The 11,335-nt window shown below is 48.5% G+C and overlaps 1 protein-coding gene across 2 annotated transcripts; it reads right to left on the reverse strand.

The window, feature by feature from the left end:
* On the reverse strand, positions 1 to 10,372 carry FKBP1B (FKBP prolyl isomerase 1B). Of its 2 annotated transcripts, none has more exons than XM_007183450.3 (4): positions 10,209 to 10,369; positions 6,614 to 6,661; positions 1,669 to 1,781; positions 1 to 603 (listed from the first exon to the last, which is right to left on the reverse strand). In XM_007183450.3, exons 1-4 carry the CDS (start codon positions 10,243 to 10,245, stop codon positions 475 to 477), a joined length of 327 nt encoding a protein of 108 aa, XP_007183512.1. In that variant the 5' UTR covers positions 10,246 to 10,369; the 3' UTR covers positions 1 to 474. The 2 variants fall into 2 exon arrangements, with proteins under 2 accessions (XP_007183512.1, XP_057413869.1); XM_057557886.1 differs by having other exon boundaries at positions 462 to 648; positions 10,209 to 10,372.
* Positions 10,373 to 11,335: the final 963 nt, after the last annotated feature.

Here is an 11,335-nt window from a genome sequence, read left to right on the forward strand (position 1 = left end):
AAGCACAGAGCCTTTATTTTTCATATCATTTCCAAAAAGGACATCGTTTAAGTCAGCAGAATTTCCGAGAGAGAAAGTGACAGCAAAGGCAACTGGCTCAAGTCCCTCTGTGTACACCATGTACATTTCATGTCTGAGCACCTTGTGTGTCTGGCTTAAGTAAAGGTAAGGCAGTGTAGATTGTGCGAACAAGAAATCTGTTCTGTGATCAGGAATGGCTACTACATGCATCACGCAAAATGCACAACCTGAAACATTTCAATCTGCAACTGAAGTTTCCTCAAGCAAAGATGCGCGTGAACAATGACGGAACACATACAGAGCAACCTGGGCAGAGAGAATGGATAATGCGTTGGGGCAGTGAGGTTAGCGCACTGATCAAGAGCCCCAAGCAGGAGGAGCCGTCCCAGTGGCAGAGCAGGCTAGGAGGGTGAGCAGCAGCCATCTCCAGCCACCTTCAGTTCCTTCCTGCCTTCACTCTAAGTTGAGCAGCTCCACGTCAAAGATGAGGGTGGCATTGGGAGGGATGACACCGGGGTGGCCCGTGGCCCCATACGCCACGTCGGGGGTGCAGGTCAGCTTCGCCCTCTGCCCCAAGCTCATCTAGCAGGGGTGGGGGCAGATGGGGAGAGGAGAAAGAGGACCCAGCTTGATTTAAAAGAAAAAAGTAAGATAACTATGGCATTTTCCCAAACCATCCTCATGGTAACTCTGAAGATCTGAGATGAGTTTTATACGTGGCACACTGAAGTGATGCTAAGAGTTGTAACAAATGCAGATTGTGCCTCAGACTAACAAGAGACTTGACTGCGGGAAAATAACTTCTACAAAGTAGTCTCAAATTCATTCATCCAGCAAACACTGCTGCTTATTCAATTAGCGTATGGCCCAACACTTCTATTTGTTCATAATTTTTCCTTCTTCCAAAGAAGCCTAAAGAGGTGTATAAAGAGCACATGTACGTGTACATGCTCAAGTAGGTGATAGAAGCAGTTCATTAGAGAGATTTAGAGATTAGAGGCCACAGCAAGGAGCATCACATGACTTCATAGAGCAAAGAAGAAGAGTTTGAACCAGGGCTCATCACAGCAGTCCTCAAGAACTTGTCTGGCATTAGTGGGATAACTGGTGAAATTTGAATAATCAATTTTAAAATTTTGAATAACCAACTCAAAAATTTGAATAGATTGGTTAATAGTATTGTATCAATGTTAATGTCCTGGTTTTCATCACTGTACTATGGTTATGTAAAACATTAACATTTGGGGAAGCTGGGTAAAGAGTATATGGGAACTGTACTTTACCTGCAATGTTTTTGCAAGTCTGAAATTGGGCGTTTTTTTTTAAGTTTAAAATAAAAATCACCTTGGCCTACCCCACCCCAACTCTTCTGCTGCCTCAGTCCCAAACAGCTGGTAGCTCACAGGCTTGCTCAGAACTAGCTGGGGAGATGTGCTTGGGATGAGAGCCCGCAGTGACAGAAAGGAGTCATGCTGGCAACTAAAAGGGTGGGGACACAAAGCCAGAACTGAAACTAGGTGGCATCGCCATGCCCTGACAGTGGAGTCAAAGCAGTAGTGGTCTGTGATAGGGTGAGGGTGGAGGGCAGAGTGCCGAGCCCAGACCCCCAGCTCCTCAAATCCCCCTGAACAAGGATCCTCATCCTACCTGGGCTGCGCCCTCTTCGAAACCCTTGATGACTTCCTGTTTGCCAATTCTGAACTTGAAAGGTTTGTTTCTGTCTCTGGATGAATCGAATTTCTTCCCATTTTGGAGCATTCCTGTGAAAGCAAGGATAGGGTGGAAAAGAACTGTGGTCATGAGCTAACTCCCAGTTCAGGTTCAACATGTCTAAAATGGAATTCCTATTCTGTACAAACCTTCTGTCTTTCAGTCCTCCCCATCCGTCCTGTTGGCCAAGCAAGAAACCTGGATGCTTCCACATACAGCCTATCACTAAGTCCTACATATCTTTGGAGTCCAGCTCTTTTCTCCATTTCTTTTTTTTTTTTTTTTTTTAATTATTTATTTATTTATTTATTTATTTATTTTTGGTTGTGTTGGGTCTTCGTTTCTGTGCGAGGGCTTTCTCTAGTTGTGGCAAGCGGGGACCACTCTTCATCGCGGTGTGCGGGCCTCTCACTATCGCGGCCTCTCTTGTTGCGGAGCACAGGCTCTAGACGCGCAGGCTCAGTAGTTGGGGCTCACGGGCCTAGTTGCTCCGCGGCATGTAGGATCTTCCCAGACCAGGGCTCGAACCCGTGTCCCCTGCATTGGCAGGCAGATTCTCAACCACTGCGCCACCAGGGAAGCCCTCTTTTCTCCATTTCTATCACCACCACCCTGTGTCCTTATCAAGCCACCATCATATCTCACCTGTGTACAGGAACCAACTCTAACTGGTCTTTTTGCTCTGTTCTTACTCCTCCATTCCATTCTCCATACTGTACCCAGAATGATTTTTTTTTTTTAAACACATACCTGATCCTATTACTCCCTTGCTTAAAATACTTCAGTAACTCCCCAGAGGCAGAATCCAAATGCCTACATTGTATCCAGGCACTTTAAGATCTAGCTACTGTCTGCCTGATAACCTTCTCTCTGCCCTCCCCTTCCTTCCCTTCCCTGCCCTATTCAGGTCTCAAGTACTTCTGCACATTGCAACTTTTATCATGGAGCTGCCTCAACCTGAAGGTCTGTTTTCCCAGGCATTTCATCCTCAGGCTGAGTCCGCATCTGGTCTGCCCAAGGTTCCCCCAACACGCAAAACCCAAAGGTCATATCATCCTTTACTACAGTGAACTGTAACTGTAAAGTGACCCAGCCAGGGACCTCCCTGGTGGTCCAATGGTCAAGAATCCACCTTCCAATGCAGGGGACACGGGTTCGATCCCTGGTTGGGGAACTAAGATCCCACATGCCGCGGGGCAACTAAGCCCATGCACCACAACAAGAGAGCCCGCGTGCCGCAACTACAGAGCCCGTGCGCTCTGGAGCCTGCGTGCCACAACTAGAGAGCCCATGAGCTGCAACTACTGAGCCTGCGTGCTCTAGAGCCTGTGCGTACCACAACTAGAGAGAAGCCTGTGTGCCGCAATGAAAGATCCCGCGTGCCGCAACTAAGACCGGACACAACCAAAAATAAATAAGTAAATAAAATTTTTTTAAAAAAGTGACCCAGCCAGTCAGTGGTGGCCTCCAGACCTCATACAAAAGAGATATGTGAACCCAGAACACCCTGAGTGTTGTCTTAGCAGTTTGGAGCATCTCTCAGCCTCCAGCTGCAAATACCTTGTCATCCCTGATGTACATGTGTTGTCTCAGTCCAGCTGCCTAAGACCCAAGAGCTGCTTTTCTATTTTCTGTTCTTACTGGTGTCTCTAGTTCAAAGATCAGACATTCTGTAAATGATGCTATTCCATGACTTCTTGTGGCCCCTGGACCACAACAGAAGGCAATTTGGGACCAGAGAAAGGCCTAGCCTGTAAGTTCAGAGACTGGACTCTGACTTCACTCGGACACTAACTCATTGTGTGAAGTGAGGCAAATTACTTCCTCTCTCATGGCTTCAGATTTGCCATGTGTAACATGAAAGGTCTGGGCCTGCTCAGTGTCTGAGCATCTGTGATTCCACTTCCTAATTTCTACAACATAAATGTATACAGGAGACATTCTTATTTACCTATTTTCTGGGCAGAATAAATTGTGCTCTTGCCCTGGGTACTAAATCAGGCAAAGAAGAAAACTCTATCGCTACACAGAGATGCACACAGATGGATACTTCTGTATCAAATATAGGAGATCAAATACAAACTCATGCATACACACAGGTTGCTAAGATATTCAGAGATGCGCATGCATGCTCACATGCATATATGCATAGACCCTCAGAAGAAAACCCCGATGGCCAGATGCTAGGAAAATATTTAGATACACAGATATAATACATTCACACAGACACATACTTGTACAATACACATATGGATATGTGCACACACACATTCACACACTCCATTTAAAGACTGATTTGCTCACTCCCCAATTTCTTCAGGTTTCATATGACTTAATCCACTTCAGACCATATACTGTTATCTACTGCTGCAGGTTCATCCAAAACCATGCAGTCCAGAAACAGACCCACAGATACATGGTGACCTGATTTGACAAAGGTGCCACTGAATGCAATGGATAAAGGATGATTTTTTTTTATTAATGTTGCTGGATTGACTGTATATGCATATGGGGGAAAATGAAACGTCAAAGTGAACCCCTATTTCACCCACACATAAAAATCAATTCCAGATGAATCACAGACCTAAATATGAAAGATAAAATAATAAAGCTTCTATAAAATAATAAATAGAAGAACATCTTCATGACCTAGGGATAGACAAAGATTTCTGAACTGTACTAACTACAAAAGAAAAGACTGATATGTAGGACTTCATTAAAATTAAGAATTCTGTTCAAAAGATGCCAATAAAAGAGTAAAAAGGCAAGCCATAGCATGGGAGATGTCTGGAATAGGTGTAACCAACAAAGCACTCATATCCAGGATACAGATGAACACCTACAAATCAATAAGAAAAAGAGAGACCACCATTTTTTTTTTTAAGTGGACAAAATTTGGGCGAACTAACAAGGATATCCAAATGGTCAGGAAGCACATGAAAAGGTACTCAGCTTCATTAATCATCAGGGCTGTGCAAGTCAAAACCGCCAGGGCAGGCCAAAAACAAAACAAAAACCTGACAACACCAAGTGTTGATGAGGATGTAGAACTGAAATGCTCAGACATTGCTGGTATCAGTGGAAACTGGCACAACTACTTTGGAAAGCTGTTTGGCAGGATCTGCTACATCTGAGCATAGGTATAACCCTGTGCCCCGGCAATTCCGCTTCTGCATATATATAGCCGACCAGAATGTCTACACGTCTGCACCAAAAAGCATCACAACTCATAATAGCTAAAAACTAACAACAATCTAAATGTTCATCTACTGTAGAAACAATAAATTGCAATATATCCATACAATGATTTGTACAGGAATAAAAAAGAGCAAACTACTCTGGATAAATCTCACAGATATAAAAAGTGAAAAAAGTGACATAATGAGTGAAATAAGCCAAACACAAAAGAGTTCAGACTCTACAATTCCATTTATATGAAGTTCAAAAACAGGTGAAATCAATCCACAGGGACAAAAAGTTAGAATGCTGTTTACCTTTAGGGAGGTGTAATGACTGGGAAGAGGCAAGAGGGAGAGTCCTGGGGGTGCTGGAAATGTCTGTTGATCTGGGGGTGGTTACATAAGTGTGATCACTTTAGAAAAATTTCATCGAGCTGTACATCTTAGAGTTATATTCTCTACCGTATTTATATGTAATAAAAAAGTTTACCAAAAAGTCCCATACAGCCTCCTGCTGGGTTTGATGAGACAGTCGCTCCCCAGAGCAGAGCCACTCATGGCTGATGTCAGTGTTTAATGCACATTGCCTCCTGTCTGTATGTATTGTGAAAGGTCTTTGCAAAAGGATGTTGTGGTTTGAGTAACTTGACAAGGACTGGTCTGTCTGCAACATGTAGAACAGATAAATCAATTACACAGGTCAGAGGCCCCAGAAGACTCATGGTAATTAGGCCACATCACCAGGAGATAAAACACAGCTCCAGCCCACTGACGTCAGCGACCGGCAACACAGCTGTTGAGAAATACCCACACTGTCTGCCTAGAATCAACCTGGCACTTCACACTGGCCCAGAGAACTGCTAAAATTGGCCCCATCGGACTATGTCCTAGGAATTAAACTGGCCTTGCTGTCTGCTAAGTGGCCGTCACCAAGTTTGCCACGTTGGGAAGCAGGTCACAAGGCAGAGCACTCAACCCCTGGAACAAACATCTGCTTGTAATCTTCCCGCCAGCGGTCCTCAGGATCTCAGCCCACCTGGACTTCCAGTGCAGATCATCCAAGAGGGCTCAGCAGAGGCGGGGCCTGCTCTGGCCGCACAGCACCCTGACACAGCCACTGCCACCCGCACCTCGCACTGGCACTGCGTCAGAGCCTCCAGTTGACTTCCTGCCCTCCCCCACCCCCCCAGCCCAATGAAGGTAGGGATCCTCTGGTTTCATTTTTGTGCCCCTACTGCTCAGCACAGCATCTCACACACAGTAGGTGATCAATAACAGTAGGCTGAATTGAATAGTCTGTTTCTGAAAAAAGAAAGGGAATTCTCAGGAAGCTGACCTCCACTGCTCTAATAACACTGTAGGATGAAAAGGGAGTCTGCAGGGAGGGTCAGGGCTCTCAGAGCTGTGAGGGGAATTTCCAAGTATCGGACAGCACCAGGAGGGCCAGGGCTCCACCCTGCCTGCAACAGACAGAAGGGGAATGGAGGTGGTATAAGAGGGCAGGGGTTAACCTTGCAAGCCCCCTTTCTCATTCCCTCAAGGCTGGCTGGGAGGAGTTGGGGATAGCTGGTCAGAGGGAGGCTTGGCTGCCTTGGGCTCTGGGCCTGGTCTGGGGGAGCTGATACCTCTGGAGAGGAGTATCAGAGGAGAGACCTGCCTGGGGAGGGGCAGGTCTGGATGAGGGCTCAGGGAGTGAAGCCTACCTGTGTAGTGCACCACACACGTCTGGCCCTTCTTGGGGAATGTCCTTCCTGCAAGGAGACATGAGGATAGATGAACAAACAGCGCATTGGAGAAAGTCGCCTGGGACATTTCAGGTGTGATTGTGACCAACAGCTCTGGCCCACATTCCCCTCCATACCATGGAGATGCCCATGGTTCCACTTCTGGCTCTGTGCTTTGTACGAGCCAGATTAGTCACTTTACTTCTCTGGCCTTGATTTGAACTTTACTTCCTTGGGTTCCACAACTCCACTCTCTCTTGGTCCTTTTCCTTTCTTTGATTGCTCTTTTTACTTTCCTTCGTTCATTCCACGAACCTTTCTGACAGCCTACTCTCTGCCAGGCCTGGACTAGATTCCAGAGACACAGAGCAATCTATGAACTCACAATGAGGTTAGGGAAACAGACACACAAATAATAGATTATAATGCAGGGTGATGACTGTGCACAAGGATGAATAAACACAATCATTCACAAATATTTACGGAATACCTGCTGTGTGCAAGGCCTGGGCCTGATCTCGGGATACACCAGTGAATTATACAGACAAGATCCCTACTCTTTTGGAGTTTACATTCTAATGGAGGGAGACAAACAATACTCAGATAAACAAGACAATATAGATTGTGGTAAGTTCTCTAAAGAAAATAAACACAATGATAAATTACAGAGAGATACAGTGGGACAGGCCATTTTAGAATGGGTGGTCCAGGACAGGCTTTCAGGGAAGATAACATTTCAGCTGAGACTCGAAGGATGAGCAATACGCTGGGAAAAGCACTGCAGGAAGAAGGAGCAGCAAGCACACAAACCATGAGGCAGAAAAGGATCAGTGCATTTACAAGACAGTAAGGAGCCTAGATGACTGGAAAGAAGGGAAGGAGGTGGAGACAAGTGGGAAAGAGCCAGATCATACAGGGCCTTGCAGAGCTGGATTTAATTCTAAGTGCAACAGGAAGGCACTGGAGGTTTTAAGCAAGAGAATGACATAATCTGAATTAAGATTTTATAAGATCATTCTGGCTGCTGTGTGTAGGATGGACACTTAGGCGCCTGTTGCAATAATCCAGACAGAAAATCAATGATGGCTTGAATTAAAGTGGTTGGCAGCAGAGAAGAGAGTAAAATAGATTGGAAATATACTTTGGAATTGGAGCTGACAGGGCATGCTAATGGCGTGGAGATGGGGTCCAGGATGAGAGAGAAGGAGAAAACAACCACGATGCTTGGGTTTTAGGTTTGGGCGACTAGAAGGATGGAGGAGCTGATTCCTGAGATGGGGAAGACTGATGAGGAACAGATTTGTGCAGGTGGCAATCTTAAGATGCCTCTTAGACATGTGAATTTGTACTACAAGTAGACAGATGGAGAGTCTGCACTGGAGGTATAAATTTGAGTGGGATTTAAAGCCTTGTGAGGGCTAAGAGCTGAGCCAACATTTTAGATGGGGGCCCTTGGGAGGGAGCAACTGACTGAGCAGCAGCGAAAGTATCAGAGAGGAGATAATGGTTAAACTGGGTCTTAAAAGATGAGTAGTTTACCAAGGAAGTAAGGGAGATAATTTGGGAAGAGTGAACCACATGTTCAAAGGCTTCAAATCGAGCAGTAGTGGGAGCCTGTCTGGTTCCCTGCTGTAATCCTAGGGTCTAGCACACAGTATATGCTCAATAAATATTTGCAGAATGACTGGTGTGTTTAACAACTGGCAGACAGCTCGATAAAGCCGGAGGAAAAGTTGGTGGTGGGGGTAGGTACTGGTAGTAAGAGATGAGGCTCTAGCGTGGAAGGTAACAGGAGGCTGTATCACTGTCTGCCTGGAGAAAAAGGAAGATTAATTAAAACGTTTTATGCCCAGGGAGGGGCATGGTCAAATATGCATTTTAAAGAGTGCTCAGGCTGTGGTGGGGAAAATGGTGGGGGTGAGGTGGGAGGCCAGATGAAAGGCCAGGAGGTGAGAATGGAGGTGGGGAGACCAGTTTAGAGACTGTGCAGAAATCCAGGTGAGACATGATGGTGGCCTGAACTAGGGCAGGGGCTGAGGAGATGGAGCCTTAGAGATATTCAGCAGGAGAACTTGGCAGGATTTGGAGTGGGCTCCACCAAGGCAGGCATCCCCAGCACTGCAGCGTAGTCGTTGAAATATTAATTGGTACATTGCCCCTCTGGGTTATAGCATGGTAGCTGGCTCTTTTGTGCTTTCTTGACTCAGGGGTTTAGACTGAGCTAAAAGCAGAAGGCCAAAGTTCCTCCAGGCTTTCCCTAAAAATCTGATCCCCCTTCAAGAGAAAATGCCCCTTGTCTAGCCAGGGAGGGAGGATAAGGAGAGAAAACTCGAAAGGCTTCTTTGAACCAGGGAAAGGAGAAGAGGCCTGGAGGCCACTGGTAGAACTCTATGGCAGTGCCCCGGGGGGTAAAAAGGCCTCAGGGAGATGTTTCCTGGGATGCAGCACCATGGTTCCCAGTATGGAAAAAGAAGCCTGTAGCCCATGGGTGGTCCAAGGTTGTGGCTGGGACTTCTAGGGACCACTGCTCTTCAATAAGGGTGGCCAGGAACCAAGAGTCCCTCCAATTTCCTGGGGGTGGGGGAGTGTCAATAATGTCTGACATGCAGTTTGCCTGTCAAATCCTGCAGAAATGTGGGCTCCAGTCTGAATTAAGGTTGGTTTAAGAAATAAAGAAATAGCTACTCCTGGCACATCCAAACTCAATTACAGAAGGGCGATGCCTGTAACGTCTGGCTTGGGAAAGTGACTGGTGCCAATCCTGAGGCAGGAAACAAGGGAACACAGAGGAGTGCTAGGGAGTGGGGAAGACCAGGAGCATGAGTTCTGTTTTGGACTTGCTGACTTTGAGGGATCCGTGGGATGTCCAGATAGAGGCTGAGCAGCAGCTGGATAAATGGGCCACCTGGAACTCAGATTGGAGGCCTGGGCTGGAGGCTTAAGTTTGGAGACCATCGGTTTGCAGCCCATAATGAAAGCCATGGGAGTGTACAGGATGGCCGGAGAGGCTGAGTGGGGCAGGGAGGATAAAGCAAGATACAGAGGCAGTGGAAGAAGCGCTCCTCCATTCCCAGACTGGCTCGGTCCCTACAGCGTCTCAACGCCCAGATCGCAGGGGGCCGCCCAACCAGAGGCCGGGAGGCGGGCGCGTTAGAAGGGGGCTGCCCCGAGCAGAAGAGACCCCACAGCATTTCCTTTCCCCTGTTTCCAGAGCTCACCCAGCAGGGCAGGGAAAGCGGAGCTAAAACACGGCCCTAGGAAATCAGGAGTAGCGGATAACCGAGCGGTTCCAGCCGCGGGCAGCGGCAGCCCGAGGCCCCCGGGGCGGTGGCGGGCCGCAGACCCCAGCCTCCCAGCCTCCGCCTTCGTTCCTCTAGGTGAGCAGGCGCGTAAGGGGATGGCGAAGGATGTGTGCTAGACATCCAACAGTCCCATCTAGGGTCTTCTCCCGCCTCCCCCATCCTAGGCCAGCTCTCCCTGTTCAGCACCCTCCGCGCCACCTCGGAATCGGACCCCCGCCCGCCGGGCTCCGCCCCGAGACCCCTCCTCCTCCCCGTGCTCCGCCACCCGGTACCGTCTCCCGGGGAGATGGTCTCGATCTCCACGCCCATCGCGGTCCCACTGGCCCCGCCTCCGAGGGTCCCCGCTGTTTCCCCGACCCCGGCTCGGCTCCGGCCCTGGCCCGCTGGCGCTCCGGCTCGCCACCCCGCCGCCACTGCAGAGTCGGAGGAGGTGCGGCTGGAGTCGGGACCTGCGCGGGGAGGGGCCACCGGGAAGGGGGCGGCGGGGCGGAGCGGCGCGGAAAGGTGGGGTCGACCGGGGCGGGGCTCGGGGGAAGGGACCCTGACGCGACTGCTCGGGAGCTTGACCAGGCTATTGCGGGAGGCATGCAGACACTCGTGCATCCACCCACCTATCTATCCAGCCATTCATTCATCCATCCGTTCAACACATATTTATCTAGCACCTACTCTGTGTTAAGCTGGGGTGAGGGGGGCCGGTCAACTCGGTCTCACAGACTTGGGGGAGAAGGCCGGCAACTAAACCAACACTTTCATTAACTGCGTTCACTGCCATAGCGTTCAGAGCGTCATGGAAGCACCAGAGAGGTACCCACCCCAGCTAGGCTGTCCGAATCTGCAGGGGCAAGCTGAGGGGTGGGGGCGGGGGGTGGAGGAGAAGCGAGTAATTACTGACTCTCCCCCACTCCCCCAAACCACTGTTCTCCCTCCTGCGTAGTTCTGACCTACGCACAGGTGGACTCCCACCTTTCAAGGCAGAGAACTGTGCCCTGGGGATACCGGCTGAATTAAGACAGAATTGCTGTCCTCGAGGAACTGAATCTGTGATGGGCAGGGACACAAACAGTTACGACGGCGTGGAGTGATTTAAGTTGTGGGATAAATGAATGAATGAATGAGTTCTACCAGACCCTTCACCTCCACCCAAAGGAGACACAAGAATCTGGAAAGGTACTTTTTGGAGAAGGTAACATTTGTTTGAAAAATGAGTGGGACTTTCTCTCTCTTTTTCTCATTCTTCATGCATTGTTGCAAAAATTGATATGAAGCTATGATTCTTCCAGCTATGGTGCTGGAAGATAGGCAGGGGGAGAAAAGCCTGAGCAAAGTAGAGTGGGCCCTAGAGGTGTTCTTCTCCCTCTCTCCCAGATGGTCGGGGCAGAATCTTCAGGTTATCAGC

This window comes from Balaenoptera acutorostrata, chromosome 12, assembly GCF_949987535.1.
Source record: "Balaenoptera acutorostrata chromosome 12, mBalAcu1.1, whole genome shotgun sequence".
NCBI lineage: Eukaryota > Metazoa > Chordata > Mammalia > Artiodactyla > Balaenopteridae > Balaenoptera > Balaenoptera acutorostrata.

Bases quoted from the DNA above. Each gene is read 5' to 3' on its own strand.
- FKBP1B (XM_007183450.3), bottom strand. From the start codon at position 10,245: ATGGGCGTGGAGATCGAGACCATCTCCCCGGGAGACG. The intron at 6,662-10,208 runs GTACCGGGTGGC...GTCTCCTTGCAG, and splicing joins GACCATCTCCCCGGGAGACG to GAAGGACATTCCCCAAGAAG. The intron at 1,782-6,613 runs GTAGGCTTCACT...TTGCTTTCACAG, and splicing joins GTGTGTGGTGCACTACACAG to GAATGCTCCAAAATGGGAAG.